At 32.2% G+C, this 19,739-nt stretch overlaps 3 protein-coding genes across 3 annotated transcripts; 2 read left to right on the plus strand and 1 right to left on the minus strand.

The window, feature by feature from the left end:
- The first annotated feature begins 4,932 nt into the window (after positions 1 to 4,932).
- LOC145603556 (putative methyltransferase PMT26) lies at positions 4,933 to 10,093 on the plus strand. Its single transcript, XM_081659481.1, has 9 exons — positions 4,933 to 5,180; positions 5,720 to 6,795; positions 6,882 to 7,031; positions 7,217 to 7,487; positions 7,610 to 7,720; positions 7,847 to 8,021; positions 8,866 to 9,138; positions 9,220 to 9,414; positions 9,520 to 10,093. Exons 2-9 carry the CDS (start codon positions 5,755 to 5,757, stop codon positions 9,746 to 9,748), a joined length of 2,445 nt encoding a protein of 814 aa, XP_081515607.1. The 5' UTR covers positions 4,933 to 5,180; positions 5,720 to 5,754; the 3' UTR covers positions 9,749 to 10,093.
- A 1,520-nt stretch (positions 10,094 to 11,613) lies between these two features.
- Positions 11,614 to 12,465, plus strand: LOC145606265 (uncharacterized). The gene has a single exon (XM_081662292.1). The coding sequence runs from the start codon at positions 11,614 to 11,616 to the stop codon at positions 12,322 to 12,324; it is 711 nt and encodes a 236-aa protein (XP_081518418.1). The 3' UTR covers positions 12,325 to 12,465.
- A 1,265-nt stretch (positions 12,466 to 13,730) lies between these two features.
- Positions 13,731 to 17,378, minus strand: LOC145605104 (gibberellin 20 oxidase 2-like). Its single transcript, XM_081661123.1, has 3 exons — positions 16,765 to 17,378; positions 15,525 to 15,846; positions 13,731 to 14,340 (listed from the first exon to the last, which is right to left on the minus strand). Exons 1-3 carry the CDS (start codon positions 17,292 to 17,294, stop codon positions 14,065 to 14,067), a joined length of 1,128 nt encoding a protein of 375 aa, XP_081517249.1. The 5' UTR covers positions 17,295 to 17,378; the 3' UTR covers positions 13,731 to 14,064.
- Between the last annotated feature and the right edge of the window lie 2,361 nt (positions 17,379 to 19,739).

Here is a 19,739-nt window from a genome sequence, read left to right on the forward strand (position 1 = left end):
TCTCACATAAAATATTTATTTCAGCTCAATTCAGTTCAGTTCAGTTCAGCTCCAATCAGTTCAGTTCAGCTCAGTTCAGTAAATATGAACAGGCCCTTAGCTTGACTCTGTCAAAGAGTTGGTAGTTGGGGTATTGCATCTTGTGGACTATTGATTAATGATTATGAATTAATGATAATGTGTTAGGGTAATTGTATTTTCATTTTTTTGTAAGCCCTGTTCTCTTTAGATTATTTTCAGTTTAGTTCAATTCAGTTCAGTTCTTAATTTCCTTCTCTCATAAAAAATTCAGTTGAGTTCAGTTTAGCTCGGCTCAGTTCAATCAATCAGAACAAGCCCATAGTACTATGTGTTTTTGTTGGTCTTCATTAAACTAAATTGCATTCAATTCGTCAAAATTACTATGGCATGACCTTATTTGTAAGCATAACAAATGTTTTATTGTTTTAATATCATCCTACTTACTACCTAATTGTTTCACTCAGTTTCCCGAATGGACGTACACTATTAAATTTCCTTAAAAATTGAAACCAGCTATTACGTAACAACAAATACAAATATTTGAAAACGAACTTCATTCATTGCTATGATTTCAATTATTTGTACGCCCAAATAAATTATAATGGCATTATTAATATAGATTATTTAACACAAAACATAACCTGTCACCCTTTTATACACCCGTTTAATTTCCTCAAAATTTCCCAAAAATAAAATTAAAAAACAACGTGCAAGGTGTAACCCAAGTACCCAACTACTACCTATACTCTAAATACTACGTATAATTGAAGTTGGCCTATATAAACTTGGTGAAACCTACCTAACGTATTGCGAGACCACTTCCATAATTGGAGAATTTGTAACGCCCACCTAAAATGAACTTAAATAATCAAGATTATCATCAACTAATGTGAAAGTAAAACTAATTAAACTCTTGTTTAATCAAAAACGGCCAATAAACATGTCTTCATTTTCTTATGATTGTGGAAGGAAGACGTGAATGTTGTTATCAAAATATGACAAGTGTGTGGAATTTCCGGCATATATCTTGGACCACTATTTAATTAAGATCCACTAATTATGACCAAATTCTGCAACGCGTCTAGTATAATTGAAAAAATAATGATTAAGACATGGAAAGAGAAATGTCAAGGTTAAAGCCAAGTACTTTGTACTATGTTTGTTGCAACACTTTTGGATTTGTGACTTTTGAAGACCTAGTGAAGCAAAAGCGTATACGGTCATATCTAATACAATTACTTCGTATATGTTTTTGAACGGAGGAGAGAGCATATCGTAAATATCGCAATCCGATCCCAACATGAAATGAGGAGTAATGGGTCGTCGTGGGTGAAGAATGTACGTCATTTACATTAGTTTTAAAGTTTTGTACAAGAACGACCACTTGAAATTCAAATATTTCATACTCTAACGTAATTCATGGATAGTAACTAACTTACATCTCAATCAATGTAAAAATACTAAATATTTTTGTGTACTAGACAATAGATATTTCGACATTCGTTCTTATCTAGAGCATGTAAAAGGACACTCTTCAAATACCGTAGTTCTCAAATGAGACTAAAATTCAAACTAACCTAAATATCAACGAGTCTAATACGGAGTAATGATATAAAACTAATTTTACTTATCCAAACTCAAAATCAATCTAAAAGATCATTATTCGAAACAATTGGACATAACTCAATCCAAACGATCCGATTGTCTCGATACTTACTCTTATAGTTGAGGCGTGCCCACAACTTATGGTCCGTTTGGCAGCTTTGCATAGTTGTGGGTGATGAAGTAGGGTGTTTTAAAATCCACAAGCTAAGTGTGGCAAACTGGCAACGCGCTATACGGGCCTAGTCCCCATCACTCGTGCTAGCACCCTTTTTGTTGGTCTACGAGTACTCCGTAACTGCTAAGTAAGAGTTTGCCTAATTTTGGCACATGATGGATTTCTGCAGGTAAACACCACCACCGACTTCACACTCAACAGTAAATCAATAATCACTCCTTTTTTTTCATTCAAAAAATAATTCATTTTTTAATTAAGCTGTGATTTTACATTAAATCAATTTTCATTCATCAGCAAGTCAGCAACGATTCACCATCTTCTTTTGTATAAGATGGAAATTAGTACTCCTAAGTTATTAATCCAAAGTACTCTCTTCTGTTGTTACTTTATTTTGTACAGTATTTTTTTATGGTGTTTGATTTAATTGCGCACGTAAATTAAAAATATTGATCATTTTATTTATTTATTAATAAGTTGATATATGAAAAATTGAAAACTATATACAAGTGCTAAGAAACTCAAACAAATAATTCACATGACTATATTTTATTTTATGTACTACAAATCACTAATATTAGTCAAGGTGAATTATGTGAATATATAGTGTTAAAAGTCAAAATGAGAAACTAAAAAAAAAAAAAAAAAAAAAAAAGTAGTCCACGGTAAAAAGTAAAGAGGCAAAGTGAAACACTTTGGGGAGAATGAGGGTTTGTTCACATTTAATGAACTAAGCTGAATTGAACTGATTGGAGCTTAACTAAACTGAACTGAACTGAGCTGAATTGAATATTTTAAGAGAGAGGGAAATTAGGAGCTCAACTGAACTGAACTGATTGAAGCTGAACTGAACTGAACTGAAATTAAGTAAATGTGAACATGCCCTAAAGGTGTAAGTAATACGAAGAACACTTAACAAATAGCAAATGAATGGTGTATAAAAAATTTTCTTTCTTAGGTTAGTTGAAATCTGTAAAATGCATGAATAAATTATTGAGTGGTTTATTTGTTACCCATTTCTTTACAAGATTCTTTGGGTTGAAGTGGATCAATATCAATATTTATTGAGTGATTTGTTACCTACAAGATCAATTGTTATTTCAAGCAATTTAATAATGTATCAACTATCAAATAATTCTTTTTTTTTTTAAAAAAACAAAAAACTATCAAATAATCACATGTAAGCTATGTTTAGTTAATTAGTTTACTCACTTTTTGCTTATTTGATCTGATTTGAACTTAATTTTCTGATTTGATAGCTAATTTGACAAAAGGGTGTGTTCTATTCACTTGATTTTCACTCATTTAAACTTATCTGAACTTATTAGACATTATTAAAACTTATTTTAGTTGTAATTTGTACTTGGATAACCCTTATCAAAACTGATCTGAACTAATTACACTTGAAATAATTGAGAATAAGGTGAGCAGAACATACCCAGAATGTCTTATATGTATACTAATTCATGAGGGAAAAAATATTAAGATTTTATTAGACTTGTTATGTGTAATTTTCAAAATATGATGTATTTCTCATTACGTATTAAAAATAATTCTTAATAAGAAAAAGTCGCACACAAGATGATAAAGTATGATATGGACTTTTTATTTTATTTGGTTTGATCCAATAAGCTCAACTAAACATAGCTATCAAATGACAAAAGAAGATAACTTAAATTATAAACCTCAGATGAATGAAAAGATGTATCGATGTAGTAAAAATTAGAAGGGTGGATGCATAAGTTGCCATAATTCATTAAGTTGGTAAAATTTTAAAGGGTGTGGGTTGTAGAGTGATATTGTAGATGTATAAGATCGAGTTATCTCCATATCACAATCTCTAATCATTCAGAAATACTTGCGTGGACCTGGTTCACAATAATATTATTGTGGACCCGAGGTTTATCCACACGCAACTGACATTATATTGAACATAGTAACCTTTATTTTTAACATAGTAACCTTATTTTTAACATAGTAACCTTTATTAAAAGTTGTATAACGTTTAATACTATTGTGAACTTGAAGTACGACGTTATGACCCTAATTTTAACATAGTGACCTTTATTATTAATATTGACCTTATAAAAATATTTCATTAAAAAAATTAACCTCTTATAGCCTATATATTACCAAAATGACTTTTATTTTCAACATAGTGACCTTCATTTTATTATAGTGACTTTTTTTTTTTTTCATTAATAAAACAGCCATAGTTCCTCTAATGTTAGTGGTCCACAATAAATTAGTGTGAACCAGGTCCATTTAAGAATTAGCAACTTTAGCAAGTGAGTTATTGAATTTGCAATTAAGGACTTGTTCTCTTCAACTTGTACTTATTACTTATTTCTTAATAAATTTAAATCAGATCAGATCGGACCATAAACATTCAGATCAGAACTTTTAATAATCATTTACTTAGTGCTAAATATGGTTAATTGCGTATTAACAGAAATTATAAAAATTATATATTTGAAAAGTTCATAATGAGATAAATCTAACAAGATCAATTTTGATAATGTTTTTCCTTATACATTAGTATTAAAACGCGGTCAAAATCTACTCAAATTATTGAATCATATTAGACCAGACCAAACATTCATAAAATCAGACCTGATTTAGTTGTTTTAGGTGAAGAGAACAAGTCCTTAGTATGGTCATACTTGGACGAAGAGTCATATAGTATGAGTCAATCTTAATGTAAGACAATTAGTTTAATATCAACATGATAAATACACAAACTAAGCATAGCAATGATAGCATAGTACTATTTTTTTGGACCGGATCAAATAAATCAAATTTAAATCAATTATGTGTCATGTAATTTAGTTTAAATAAAATTTAACCCTCTATAATTTGACTAATTCGAATTAGGTTAATTTTATTGAGAAATATTCAACCATTCAACTTATCCACTTGATTTGCAAGTTGGAAAGTAATTTTTTAACCTACTTCAAAATTCATAATTCAATTACTTGCATTCAACGAAAAATTCCCTACTTTCCTACATTGGCTAATCCTTTTTTCTGCAAATTTACGGCACCTTTATTTACCCTTTTCCCCCCTCATTATCACCATCAAAACCCCAAAAACCTCAACAATATTTGTAAATTCTTCCAACATTCAAATTCAACCGATTCAAAAACTTAAACCCCAGATCAATTATTAAATCATCCATTAAAAATCAATAATCCCATCTTAATTAATATAAAATTAGATTAATACCCAGAATTATTTCCCTATATTTATCTCCTTTCTGCTGCTCTTCAGTATTCACACACTCACTAGCAGCTTCCATTCTCTCTCTCATCTACTAGAGAGACAAAATTATAGTATGAATCAATTTTTATAATAGTTTTTTTTCCTACCCAGATCCAATCAGGTACGCCCCATTTCCCTAGATCTTCTATGTTTTTTTTTTGAATTTTTTTTGGTGCATAATTGTACTAAATTATGATTATTGAACATAATTTACGATCTGGGTATCTGTTGATTTTATTGTATTATGATGATTCAGCTGTTAATTGCTGATTTCGATGTTATTATGTCATAATTGGATGGTTTTTGAGTGGATCTGTGTAGCTTGCGTAATTAGTGGAATTTAGTTTATAAACTATGGTTTTGAATTTTATAGAAATTGTTGGTAATTGGTCTGTCTGATATTGATTGTAATATAAGATAAGATTTATAATTGATGCAACAATTTGTTTTAATATATTTTTAGGGTGACTGTAGTGTATGTTATAGTGTAAAATTTGGTTGTTATGGAATTTTATACAATATGATTCAATATCGAATGGGTTTTCTCCAATTTTGTGATAGGAGTAGTTTGATGCAATGAAGATAATGTGTGAAAGACTGAAAGTACACAAGGGTGTTGGAATTATGATAATCTAAGTTGATTTGTTATAATTGAAACAGGATTAGTAAAAGTTTGATTAAAAAGAATTAAAGGGATGGCGACGGGGAGGTATACGAGGATTGATACAAAAAGACCGTCCTCGAGCTACTGTTCCACGGTGACTGTGGTGGTTTTTGTAGCTCTTTGCTTGGTTGGGGTATGGATGATGACGTCGTCATCGTCGGATATTTCAACTCCTAACATAGATGTGCCCCAGGAAAAGCAAAAAACTGAGGTGAAACAGGATGTAGTGAAAGACAACAATGAGAGCCCTGCCCCTCAGTTTGAGGACAATCCGGGTGATTTGCCCGAGGATGCTACTAAAGGGGACAGTAGTGTTAAGTCACCTTCGGAGGAGAAGGGCAATAATGAAAGCTCCAATGAGACGCAATCTAAGGAAAAGCAAGAGGAGCAGTCAAAGGAGGTTGAAGAAGGCAAGTCAGAGGAGACTAACAAGAGTGAATCAAATGATAAAGTGAAAGAAGAAAGCTCGGAATCCAAGAAAGAAGATGGAACTGAGGGTACAAAGACGGATGGCGATGGGAATGATTTTGGTGAAAAGAAGGAGTTAGAAGAAGGTTCCGGTGAGAGTAAATCAGAATCAGATGAGAATGAGAAGAAGTCAGAGGAGAGTCCTAGTGAAACGCAAGAGGAAAAGAAAGAGGAAGGTGGAATAGAGGAGAAGGTGGAGCAAAAACAAGAAAATGAATCTGATGAAAGTAGCAAGATGGAAGATGGTGAAGCAAAAGAACAGGGTTCTCAAGAGGTCTTTCCTTCTGCGGCTCAGTCAGAGCTTCTTAACGAGTCTACCACCCAGAATGGTTCTTTCTCAACTCAGGCTGCTGAGTCAAAGAGTGTAAAGGAAGAACAAACTCCCTCAAGCCAACAGGAAGAGTTTACATGGAAGCTCTGTAACACAACTGCTGGGCCAGATTATATTCCTTGCCTTGATAATTGGGATGCAATCCATCACCTGAGGAGTACTAAGCATTATGAGCATCGGGAAAGACATTGTCCTACTGAGCCTCCCACTTGTCTTGTTCCTCTCCCTGAAGGTTATAAGCGACCGATTGAGTGGCCGAAAAGCAGGGAAAAGGTAGACAACATGCAGCCATCACTGTGCAATTTTATTTTCTGTTCTGTTTTTTTGCTAAAAGGGGCTATTTTGATGTGTTTCTGCAGGTCTGGTATGCTAATGTTCCACACACCAAGTTAGTGAAGATTAAGGGGCACCAGAATTGGGTGAAAGTTAGCGGCGAGTACCTCACTTTCCCTGGTGGCGGAACTCAATTCAAGCATGGAGCTCTTCACTATATCGAGTTCATTGAACAAGTGAGCCTCCATTTTGCTTTTGAACAACTTTATGTGAACTGTCCTTGCTCTTGGGGTGCCTTCAATGCATTTAAAAAAATATAAAGAAAGAAAAAAAAATGTAGTTAATATGAGTATACCTTCCTAACTTCCTTAGTGTCATGCTTGCCATGTTGCTTATTGCTGTATCTTTGTTATTTCCATAGATGTTACCTGATATTGCATGGGGGAAACGTTCACGTGTTGTGCTGGATGTTGGATGTGGAGTTGCCAGCTTTGGAGGTTTCCTTTTTGATAAAGATGTGTTGACCATGTCATTGGCTCCAAAAGATGAACATGAAGCTCAAGTGCAGTTTGCTCTTGAACGAGGGATTCCGGCCATATCTGCTGTGATGGGAACACTGAGACTGCCCTTTCCTGGGATTGCTTTTGATATTGTCCATTGTGCTAGGTGTAGAGTTCCATGGCATGCAGAAGGTAGTTTTAGCATATTTGTCTTGTAAATTATAGATTTCTCTTAGGCAGATGTTCTGTATTGGAGTTTGACCATATTCTCACTTCAGCAATTCAGTATAATTATTTAAATTATTGTGTTGCAGGGGGGAAACTTTTGCTGGAACTAAACCGTCTGCTGCGTCCCGGAGGTTACTTTGTATGGTCTGCCACTCCAATATATCAGAAGCTTGAAGCAGATGTTGAAATTTGGAATGGTAAGTTATGAATCAGTGTTGTTCATAGTTAATGATTTTCGCAGTTGATTTTAACATTACAACTCTTTGTTCCTCGTTAGTAATTGATTTTGAAATTTTGCCAAATTATATGTTTCTTATTCACAGCCATGTCTAAACTGACCGAACAATTGTGCTGGAAACTCATTAAGAAGGAGAAAGATACAGTGAATGGGGTTGGTATAGCAATATATCAAAAGCCATTTTCTAATGAGTGTTATGAACAGAGGTCGCAGAATGAACCCCCATTGTGTGAGCAATCTGATGATCGTAATGCTGCCTGGTAATTTCTTCTTCTTTTTTGTCGTCTTAGTTATTTTCTTCTTATCTTTGGGATGCCTAAGATCATTTTAGGTAGTGGCAGATCCAGAATTTGATCCATGTGGTTTTGGAGTTGTTTTAACACGACACCAAAATACATTTTAGGGACGGAGTTTGACGCCTGCTGTCACTAAAATATGATTTTGCTGGAAAAAAAAAGAAGCTTTTAATTGCACTACAGTTGCCCAACATGTAATCCATCCACTAAAAAAGGATACAAAGTTAAATTCATATTGACGAGTAGGATTTTATTCATTTTCTCGTTTATCCCTAACAAGTGAATCACACACCGGATACACAAAGTTAGTGATAAAATTTATCAATTAGTAACTTTCGATTTTCTAACAAAACAGGTTGTTTTATATTCTTTATACAAGGCTTTTGAGCATCGTAGCTTACAAAGCTGAGGCGTCAATTTCTATTGTTGATGTCAACTTTTATAAATGCTATCATAAATATCACTTCAATTTTAAATTTCTTACGTCACAGAGTATGTCCTTGACACAAATGCCTCAACCTTTTTAGCTATGATGATAGAAAGTTTTGTAAAAAAATAATTGGAGAGTTAAGAAAATAATTATAAAAACAAAAGAGAGTTGAGAGAGGATCTAGGGTTCATCCAACTGTCCAAGTGATTTTTCCCCATTGTCAGTGCATGGAACTGGACTTTGCTGATTCTTTGCATTAGGTTATGTAATTATGTTTGTAGTAAGAATTTGACTCTATTTAGACATTAGTATGATATATGCATCATATTAGTAGCTATGAATTTCCCAGCTTAGAATGTTCACTTTGAACTTTTGCAGGAATGTCCCTTTACAATCATGCATGCACAAAGTACCTCAAGGTGAAACTGAACGTGGGTCTCAGTGGCCAGAGCAATGGTCTGCCAGGCTGCAGAAACCACCATACTGGTTAACTAGTTCCCAGGTTGGTGTTTATGGTAAGTCAGCACCCGAGGATTTCACTGCAGATAATGAGCACTGGAAACGTGTGGTTAGCTCGACATATCTTAATGGCATGGGTATCAGCTGGTCCAATGTGAGAAATGTGATGGATATGAGAGCTGTCTATGGAGGGTATGTTTCATTTACTGTGATCTAATTTTTGCCTATGATATTCTCTTGTGAGGTGCATAATAATACTATTGTTATTGACAGATTTGCTGCAGCTCTGAGAGACTTGAAACTCTGGGTAATGAATGTGGTGACAGTAGATTCACCCGATACACTTCCTATAATTTATGAACGTGGTCTGTTTGGGATTTATCATGATTGGTGCGAGTCATTTAACACTTATCCTCGATCTTATGACCTCCTCCATGCCGATCATCTCTTCTCCAAAATTAATAAGAAGTATGTACCATGAGTCAAATTTAAGGAGTACTAATCATACCATAAAACTTATCTGATGTGATTATGCTAACTCTGAATTACCTTTTTGTGATCTGAATTCTATAGGTGCAACATGCGAGCCTTGGTTGCGGAGGTTGATAGGATCTTAAGACCAGAAGGTAAGATCATTGTGCGTGATAACGTTGAGACCATCAATGAGTTGGAGACAATGCTCAGATCTATGCATTGGGAGATCCGGATGACCTATTCCAAGGACAAGGAAGGTTTGTTGTGTGCCCAGAAAACAAACTGGCGGCCCGAAGAGGTAGAGACCTTAAAATATGCTCTCATGTAAGATATCTGGTCTCCGGAAAGGATCTCCAAGCCACACATTTTGATTACTTGATTAGGTATTCTTTCAGTTATTTAATAGTTGCAAATTGCATTTTGTATCAAACTGTAATTTTTTGCTCCCCCCTCCCTTCAAAAAAATAGAGAAAGTTCTTGGTGTTTAGGTCTCGTCTCCCCAAACCCTTAGTGGGTTAATTGTAACATTATATTAGTTTCATGATGAGGATATATTGATTTTCTGCTAGCATATAGCCACAGAACTCTGCGTAAATGTTGATAATTTTGTTTCTGTGTCATACTGGATAGTATTGTAAGCATTATATTAAAAGTTAACGCGTAAATTGTGATACATTTGTTTTTCTTTTTTTTTTTTTTTTTCAACTGAGCTCTGTCTGCTCCTACATGGCTCTTTGTATTTTGCACTTTTGCAAGTTTTTGATATGGTCTGAATGAAAGTTTCTACTTGTCCATCCAAGATACAATCATAGGGAGTGTGGTGTTGAATTCGAACGCCTTTCATTCTGTAATCACTAATTGCATTTGCTAATCTACAGCCATGAAATTGTAGGCCTTTTCGGGGTTTTGTATTCAGAGGCACTAATTTCTGCTCCTGCATTATTAGCAGGCTGATATCTCTAAATTCATGGGGAGCAACATGAAAAGATGTCTGAAAACCTACTAATAACCTCCAAAATTCTATAACCTTACTCTGTTTTTTCATTGATCTTACTACAAATTACTCACATAATTGCCCAATTATTATTATACTTTTAGCTGGTCCACTTGATCAAGAATATGGACACAAAACTACAAAAGGATTGCCAAATCTGGATCTAAATCCAATCCAATCATATTTATAAAATTGGATCTAAACTGACAGCTAATGAACTCTTGGGTCCTGACTCATGGGTTCCGATTGCTTAATTTTGGACTTGCTTGTTTGTAAAGGAACGCAGAAGACAAAAGTATACTTCATCAGTTTCCCGCCTTTTAAGTATCTCGATCTATATACATTTACCATTAATTTATTAAAACACGTTGAAATGACTCTATTGTATCTTTCTCTTAGAGTTTATGAATGAAATAAAATATACTTATATAGTTGTATACTAGCGTTTTGTCAAAAACTAGCTTCATAAACTCATTTAGACATCAACGCAAATATTTGTGCCTTTGTGGTAAATTCAATTACTATAATAAATTTATATATTTTCAAATAGTGAAATGTTATCCTTTCAACTTTTTCCAGTTCTTGATGTCATTTGATAAAATATGATACTCTTCATTAATAATAATGTACGAGTGCAAGATAGACTATTTAATTTTAGACAACAGTCATAACACTAATCGGAGGAATATTATGTTTTGGATTATTATTTTTTTTTTTAGTTTTTGTTTGACACAATGTTTTGGATTAAATTAGCACAACATTATTTATGCATATCCTTTACATGTTGAATTGCATGCCTTTCTTTTATTCTTCTAAAATCTTGCCTCAAATGTCTACATAATCTTACATATTGTACGGAAGTACGGCTAGTAAATTATCTAATAATGCTACACTAACTACACAAAAACAAAAATAAGTTAAAATTAGGTCATATGAATGCTGTTTTATCAACATTAATAGGTAAATTAGGGCTCTTAAAAGAGAGCGAGTCCCACGGTCAAAATTAACCAAACACTTACCACTTCACTAGCCTATTTTTTTGCTTTTTTTTGCCATTTATTCACAACCCAGCAATTCTTATATTATTTTCCTTCCTAATTATCACTAATTCAATTTTCTCAAATAAAAAAATAATTAATACTTGTGAAAGATAACAAGTAAACAAACAAAAATAAGAAAATAAATAAAATTGTATAGACATGGATGGTGAAAGTCAAAGGATCAAGCAAGATAGAATCAAACAAGAAAGCCCGGATAGCCCTTGTTCTAAGAACAATAGCAACAACGACGACAACAACAACAGCAACAACAACAATAACAACAACAACACGAGTAATAAAGAGCAAGACCGGTTTCTCCCTATAGCGAATGTAGGGAGGATCATGAAAAAGGTTATTCCACAAAGTGGAAAAATATCTAAGGACGCGAAAGAGACCGTTCAAGAATGTGTTTCCGAGTTTATAAGCTTTGTCACGGGGGAAGCTTCGGACAAATGCCAAAGAGAAAAAAGGAAGACTATCAATGGGGACGATATTATATGGGCTATAACAACCCTTGGTTTCGAGGATTACGTGAATCCTTTAAAAATGTACCTTAATAAGTATAGAGAGTTTGAAGGGGAGAAATTAAATGTTCCTAAGCAACAAAGATCAAATGATCAATTTTCACAACAACATAATCATCAAAGGTTAGTACAACAACACCACCAACACCATGACCAATTTCAACAAGTTGATCAAGGGTTGTCACCTTATGCTACTAGTATATATTCTTCTACAAACCCATTGTTACTTCCTCAACCATCTTTTCCGGTACCGGAGCAGCCGTTTTCTTTGCCCTTCTCACCAAGTTCTATTCAAAAGAATTACCAACATCAAGATCAAATTGATTCATCAGTTGGCCATTGGTAAAGAAGAGAAAGTAACTTGCTCTTGAATTCGTGTTCTTAAACTTTTTAGTATTTTTTTTTGTTTATTTTTTTATATTTTTTTTCACTATGGAATAATAGAATGTGATACATAGCAATATAGTATAAACATATATATATGAGGGAAACAACCACATATACTTATTACAAAGATTGAAATTTATAATTGATTAGTTTTTCATTGTTTTTTTTTTTATCTTTCTGAATCCTTGTATAGTGAGCTATATATTTTGATTAACGCAAACAATTTAGAATTATGGTGTTCATAAAGATTCAAGGTATTTATAAAAATTAAAACCTTTATTTTTCTATTCCAGGTTCATATAGTATTAATAAAGTTTATTGTCAAATGAATTTTTTACGATTAAAATTTAACAGTTGATTTAATAACTTTACACCATTTCTTCTATAGTATGGTCCGTTGGTAATCTTGGTCTACTAATTGGTGTACAAAATGACATGGTTAAAGGTCTATTCATAGAATTCTTGGTTTGTGCACTAGTACATACTTATAACAAGATAAGACGTGTTGGGGTTTTCTTGGTTATTTAGTCATGCTTGATTTGTACAATTTTTTTGTTTTATTAATAGTAGATGTTTTGACATAGATTGACACTCTAAATTTGACTATTTTCTTTATGTGGTTTTATTAAGTTGTTTTTATCACAAATTTTGGCTTTTTCCATTTAAGTGTTTAGTGCAGGTATGCCCAACAGAGAGTGGACATGAGAGGTTAGGAAGCACGCTAATTATTCATTAGAGTTTAGAGAGAGGTTGAGAAGCAAATAAAAGAGGTAGAGATTAATAAAATTATTAGGAGATAGATGAATTCAAGATAAGTAGTAAACAAATAGACACATAATAAGTGTGTATTACAAGAATGGAGTATGGAGGGACACTCATAAAGTGTATAGCATCGAAGTATTGGAAGATATGTATATAGATACTTGCTCTCAAATGATACCCAACACCACTATTTATAGGTGACGTATGGAGGTGAAAGAAGTGTGTGAAAAATTCTACACATATGTTTTTTAAATTGCCACATAAATCTAGAATCTTCATGACCATTCACCAAATTCAAGATTCTTCCACAATTCTCCATCAATTTCTCAATAAACAAGATTTTTCTTAATTTTTGAATAACTTCAGATATAATTAATTGGGCTTATGAAATTTGTGCCACACTAACCCAACATTAGATAATGAAGCACCTCACCACTCCTTTGGTTTTTCCCTTTTGCCAAGGAGTAAGCTACTGCTAAGAATTCCCCTTGTGTTTATAAGAGAAGTGCAAGTATATACCCAATATATATAGAATGTGCACGACATATATAGAAAATTCAACCCCGCGTTAATCACATTAATGCAATTGCATACAAAATCAATGTAAAGAAACCAAAAGCACCTCTAAAAGCCTCTTGGTCCAAGTATATTACTATAGTACATGGGTGGCAAATTCAAACAGATAATAAAAGGGACATAATTCGGTAAAATAATTTACTTATACCTACCTACTAAATAAAAAAGATAAAAGGTTTCAACACGTTTTTTTTTTTTTTTTTTTAATTATTATACAATGCGAATATAACAGTACACGCACACCATACAAACATGAGCCTAGTACAAACCAAAACGAGAAGACATATTCTCTAACTTCATTTCATTTTATTTTACATTGTACTTAATTATGAGCCTAGTAGCTTAAAAAGAGAGTAAAAAATTAAGGCAAATTAGAAGAGGGTAACCACTGGAAAAAGCTTTGAAGGGTAGTAACGTCAGCTCTGTAATGAAATTGGGTAAATTCCATCAAATGAGGCCATTTAAAATCAGGGTATCTCCTAGACTTTGTCCCTTCTTCTCTATCAATCAGATCTTGTGGGGGCCTCACTATTTTGTCTTCTTTTGGATTCACAAAGAAAACCAATGATTTTCTCTCTTTCTTCTTGTTCACCACTGCCCTATGCAAGCAACTCTTGTATCTCCCATTAGACAATGCCTACACATGCATAAAAACAATTTTACAATCATACTATGCGCTAAAAATATATTTCGTGTATATATGAAAACAAAGGTAGCTCTCTTTTTTAGATTTGATTATCAATAATAAACTCAATAGATAAAAAAAAAAAAAAATTACAATCAATATCCCTCAGGTTATCATATGATCTGACAGAATTTTACAATCATACGATGCGCTAAAAATATATCTTTTGTATATATATAAAAACAAAGGTAGCTCTCTTTTTCAGGTTAAATTATACATGAAATTTATGTAACTCATCAATAATCTAAAAGTACAGGAAATAATCATAGCTGTCTATTTGGTCATATTATGACAGAATTTCGGCCCAATCTTTTGCTTAAACTTCATCTTTTTAAGTCGGTGAATACTTTGATCATCTCAAAAAATTCTTTTAATACCCTAATACATACATATGTGTACACGTACTGAGACACTGAGTCACCGAGTATCTATCTATATACGGCGCATATTATTAACTATAAATTTAGAGAAAGTCAAAAAGAGCATGAATGAGATTTGATCTTTGAGTAACATTGTACATTTTAAGGCCGCTTTAACCAATTAAGTCAGTAAATCTTTACATTTTATGATAGATTATTGTATTTCATTTCTATATACTCGTACATATTGTATGTACGAGTTTATAATAATAAAACTTATGCTACCAATTAAATTAACTGGGTATTGTGCAATATATAAAATTTCTAATAGTCAAGGAGGTCATAAAAATTTATGTATAGTGTAAAGCTCAAATTATTTGAATGGAAAAAAAGAAAGCCTCAGCCATGTAATTAAATCAATTACTGTTAAAGTCAATATTATCCAAGCAACTTGGCAAATTGTGTACCTAAATAAATTCAGAGTACTACGTTGGTGATTCGTTCACAATGTACTAGATATGGCCTACTTAGAGTATAAATCTTCTGATGTGATTCCAAAAATCATGTCATAGTCCAAACAATTATAAACTTAGAAAAATTATGATTTAAGAAGTTATATTGGAGTACTTATGTCTATCCTTATAGCAACAAAAGAAAATGGATGGATTCATGAATTTTTCTCATGTGTCGAGTCAAATTGGAGTATTGGACATATATAGAATAAAAAGTTCATACATATGCATGTTGCAGTTTAAAAAGAACGGATGAAATGTTTACCATGAAAGTGTCACCTATGTTAATAACGAAGGCATCTTGTCTAGGTCGAACAGCTTGCCATTTGTTGTGTGCAAAAACTTCAAGGCCACCAACCTGGTCTTGGTGTAGAATGGTCAAAGAAGTCGGGTCACAATGCGGGCCTGTGCCAAAGGTTAGGCTTGGTTCATTGCATGGTGGGTATGAGTTGCATCTAAATAGTGAGTTTCCATCTTCAAAAAATTTCCTAAAATATTGTCTTTCAATTCCCAAGCTTATTGCTAGTAGCTCAAATATTACTAGAGAGAGATCCTTCATGGCTTCACAATATCTTTGGTACACCCACCTGCGGATACGTAAATATATTAATGTACATACAAATATACAATGCGATGTTCAGTCATGATATATAAATATATGAAATATTAATGATAATGACTATAGTATCGGATAAGCATACTTTTACATTTAACCAATTAAAACATCCAAATGGTATATTGTAAGAGTACGTTACGTTGTTTTATTATTGTTATAATTTAAATTTTGTGATTAAGACGTATTGGACACATGGTGACTTGTGAGTTATCAGTTTATTATATCTCTAAAATTCGAAATCTGAAAACCATTATTTGAAATTGAACAAAAAATAAGTCTTGTTATCACTGTTGTGAGTTATTACAGATTATTATATAGTATTTTTTTTCCCAAGTGAACCAACTTTTATGAAACTAGAAATGGTAGGGCATGATTGTTTTTACAACCAATTTCTAGCTTTTCGATTGATATAAGATGTAAAATATACTTATAACTAGTCATAAAGTCATACACATACTCCATTTATTAATCATACTCCGTATTTATCTGTTGTACATTTTTAAAATCAACATGATTTTTTTAGCATTATATTATTTTTTACATTAGTTTCTCTTATATTTTTTTTAAATTAATTAAATGGACTAAAGTTAACCTCATTACACTATATATGTCTATATATACTCTGGTTCTCTCAAATCAGTTGCAATAATTTGACTTTTACACTATCTATGTATTACTTTAACCACATATTTTTACCGTGCATAAAAAACTATAAGTGTTATTAGATAAAGTATTGCATATTAGTTTTAACATGTAATACTTATATGATATCAACTTAATTATAATCTTTACTACTCGATATTTAAAGATACTAATGGTCAAACTTTTACAATGACTAACTTAAAAGTATATATGTCACATCGTCGTAATTAGTTTAAAACCAACTTACCCTGCATATTCAAAGTCCTCTCCTAATGAAGATTTGATATAATCAAGCACAATAGGCTTATTACCACCTTGATGATCATCAACATAATTGTAACCAAAAGAGAAAGTCTCTTTCCAAGGAAGTTGTTTAGAAAATCTATGAGCATGGGCACCAGAATAGCCCCACATTTCTCCTTTCTTCCTCTGAACCCTTAACTTCTTATCCAATGGCAACTTGAAGAGGCCATCCATTTGATCATGGGCAGCTCCAATGAGGCTCGAATCGACTCGATGATTCGTTACTTGGAAGAACCCATGGGTTAAACATGCCTTATTGATCAACTCAGCAGCATGTTTGATGGCCTCTTCATCACCCCTAAAGAAGCCATCCAAGTCTACCAATGGTTCATTGAGCATATCATTGTTGTTTTCTTGTTGTTGCATCGAATCGAACCCGGCCCAAATGAACTCTTTTGGTAACTTGGGTTGGTTTTGTATGGATGGATCAAACACTATGCTCTCATTTGAGCTCATAATGCATGATGAAGACATATTTTATATAAAAAAAAATATGCTAAGTAGGTTTATATATAACTTGATTGAAAATGTATATATTTATATATGTGTTAAGTACTAACTTTGGTACAATTTTTAAGTGAATTAAATGGAAAAATGTGGGTGCTATTTATAGGGAGAATTTCTAATGAAAAATTAAATAAAGGGGGCCAACCATTGTGGTCCATTGGGGAAGTACAATGCAAAGAGGTTAAAGAAGATGAGGTAAGACTAAAAAAGATTGGAATATAAACAAAAAAAACATACATTTACTTGGTCACTCTTATCTTCCACTAGACAACAATGTAAGCCCTTTGATTTTGCAGCACATTTTATCCTTTTCTTGCTCTTCTTCTTCATGTGTGTTTTTGTCCAATTGTGTTCTCTTGTTGCTATTTGAAAACTTGCTTCTTCCCTAGGGCTCCCTCTTTGGGTGTATGTATATTTATATTCCTCGATCGCGTAACGTCTGACGATAGTTGATGATTTTGTGATTGAATCGGTGACTATTAGTTTGGACTGTTCTTTTATTCGGATAAACTGTACGTCCGAATCAAGTTATACTGTAAATTTAATTATTTTTTGGGTATTGGAAACAATGAAAAATATAATAATTATCGTTTCAAATTTTGTGAAAATGATTACATGTGATACATTACAGAATTATTATGTAAATTGATGGATTTTCATTTTTGATAAAATAAATTATATATTGTACAACAATACACTCCCATTGTCCCTAGCGCAGCATTTCACCTCAATATATAATAGGTGGAAGATAGAAACTAAAACTAAAACTAAAACCCTAGGGCATATTCATTATTGTTTTTTTATAAAATCTAAAACAAAAAACTAGAAAAAGTTATTTCACTTTTTAGCTATTCGTTTTCTAAATAATCACGATTTTAATAGAGTTGACTAGACAAAATTGTTTATTTATTTACAAATTTGCCACTTCATAACAGATTCTGTTTATCAAGGAGATAAACTGAAACTTCTTCATTTTTAATTCTATATAAGACATAGTCCTTGTTTCTTTATTGTTTTTTTAGGTTTATAATAATGTTTCCCCCTTTTGTGAGGAACTTTTCTCCCTCGAAAGAAATTGTTTCCGATCTCTTTCGAAAGACAAGGATTTTTAGACCTCCTTTGAAAGACAAGGTTTATCTCCTCTTTTCGAGGGAGAAATTTCTTAGTTTTGAATCCATGGTAGCAGATCTAATGGATACTCGTGAAATTATTTCGTTGGTGAAAAAGTTATCAAGTTTTCGAATACGAACAGATGAATCAGAAGGAAAACATCCTCACGGCTACAAAGGATCGTTAGATTGTCTCTCTAACAAGGCTGTAATTTTCAGCGATATAAGCGGGAGATGCTCCGCAGTGCAAGATCTACTCGACGATCGTAGTTTTTATGAAGGAAAATTCTATTTGATTCAATATCTTATGTATTTGTTAATGTCGAATCTCTATTGTAGATGTCGTATGACTTTTAATTAATGAAATATTTTTGCTATTCAAAAAAAAGAAAAAAAAAAGACATAGTCATATCATGTATCATATGTTTGTTTGTTTTTTTTTTTAGCACTGAAGTGATACTATTTGAGCCCTAGCTTTTCACTTCCTTACTTTATTTATTTATTTCTTTATTTATGTTGCTACTCGTATTTATCAGTGTAATATGATTAATTGATTATGCCCATGATTAGCTATTTAGCCAAATTATATATTTAGGGCCTTAAACTAACTGACCTAAAGTGTTAAATATGACTTGAATCATTCGAATTGATCATTTGCTTTAATAGAGCAGTTTTTTGTGCATGTTGAAAAGGAAATGTCGTGCTAACAATTCAAAATATGGCGTGCTATATATTAAATGCCAATTACCATTTATCATTTGGATAGTTGAGTAGCTTGTGGTTAAATGCTTATATATATATATATATATATATATATATATATATATATATATATATATATATATATATATATATATATATATATATATATATATATGGGGAGGCTCTCATGAGAATTTATCTTTTGTGAGAATTTATCTTATGTGAGAACACTTTTTATGTTCTAAATTTTAACTCTTATGTTCTAAATTTTAAATCTGATGTTCTAAACTTTTCCTTAGGTGTTCTAAATTAAATCAAATGTTCTAATTTAGTACTCACATGTTCTAAACCATAAATTAGTTAAGTTTGATATTATAAATTTTAAAAAACTTGTTCCAAAATTTTAACTTGTATGTTCTAAATTTTAAAACGTGTGTTCTAAGATTTTTAATTATATGTTCCAGATTTTAAAGCGTATGTTCTATTTTTTACTCGTATATTCTAAATTTTTTACTCACATGTTCTATATTCTATATCAATTTATTCTAAATTTTTATTCACATGTTCATAATCTTAAATCAGATGATCTAAATTTTACTCA

Source organism: Chenopodium album, chromosome 22 (assembly GCF_948465745.1).
Source record: "Chenopodium album chromosome 22, dcCheAlbu1.1, whole genome shotgun sequence".
Taxonomy (NCBI): domain Eukaryota; kingdom Viridiplantae; phylum Streptophyta; class Magnoliopsida; order Caryophyllales; family Amaranthaceae; genus Chenopodium; species Chenopodium album.

Coding starts and splice junctions, on each gene's coding strand:
- LOC145605104 (XM_081661123.1), bottom strand. CDS start 17,294: ATGTCTTCATCATGCATTATGAGCTCAAATGAGAGCATAGTGTTTGAT. Junction 15,847..16,764: donor GAGGACTTTGAATATGCAGG/GTAAGTTGGTTT, acceptor ACGTATCCGCAG/GTGGGTGTACCAAAGATATT. Junction 14,341..15,524: donor ACATAGGTGACACTTTCATG/GTAAACATTTCA, acceptor ATGCATGTGTAG/GCATTGTCTAATGGGAGATA.
- LOC145606265 (XM_081662292.1), top strand. CDS start 11,614: ATGGATGGTGAAAGTCAAAGGATCAAGCAAGATAGAATCAAACAAGAA.
- LOC145603556 (XM_081659481.1), top strand. CDS start 5,755: ATGGCGACGGGGAGGTATACGAGGATTGATACAAAAAGACCGTCCTCG. Junction 7,721..7,846: donor AGATGTTGAAATTTGGAATG/GTAAGTTATGAA, acceptor TCTTATTCACAG/CCATGTCTAAACTGACCGAA. Junction 9,415..9,519: donor TTCTCCAAAATTAATAAGAA/GTATGTACCATG, acceptor TGAATTCTATAG/GTGCAACATGCGAGCCTTGG.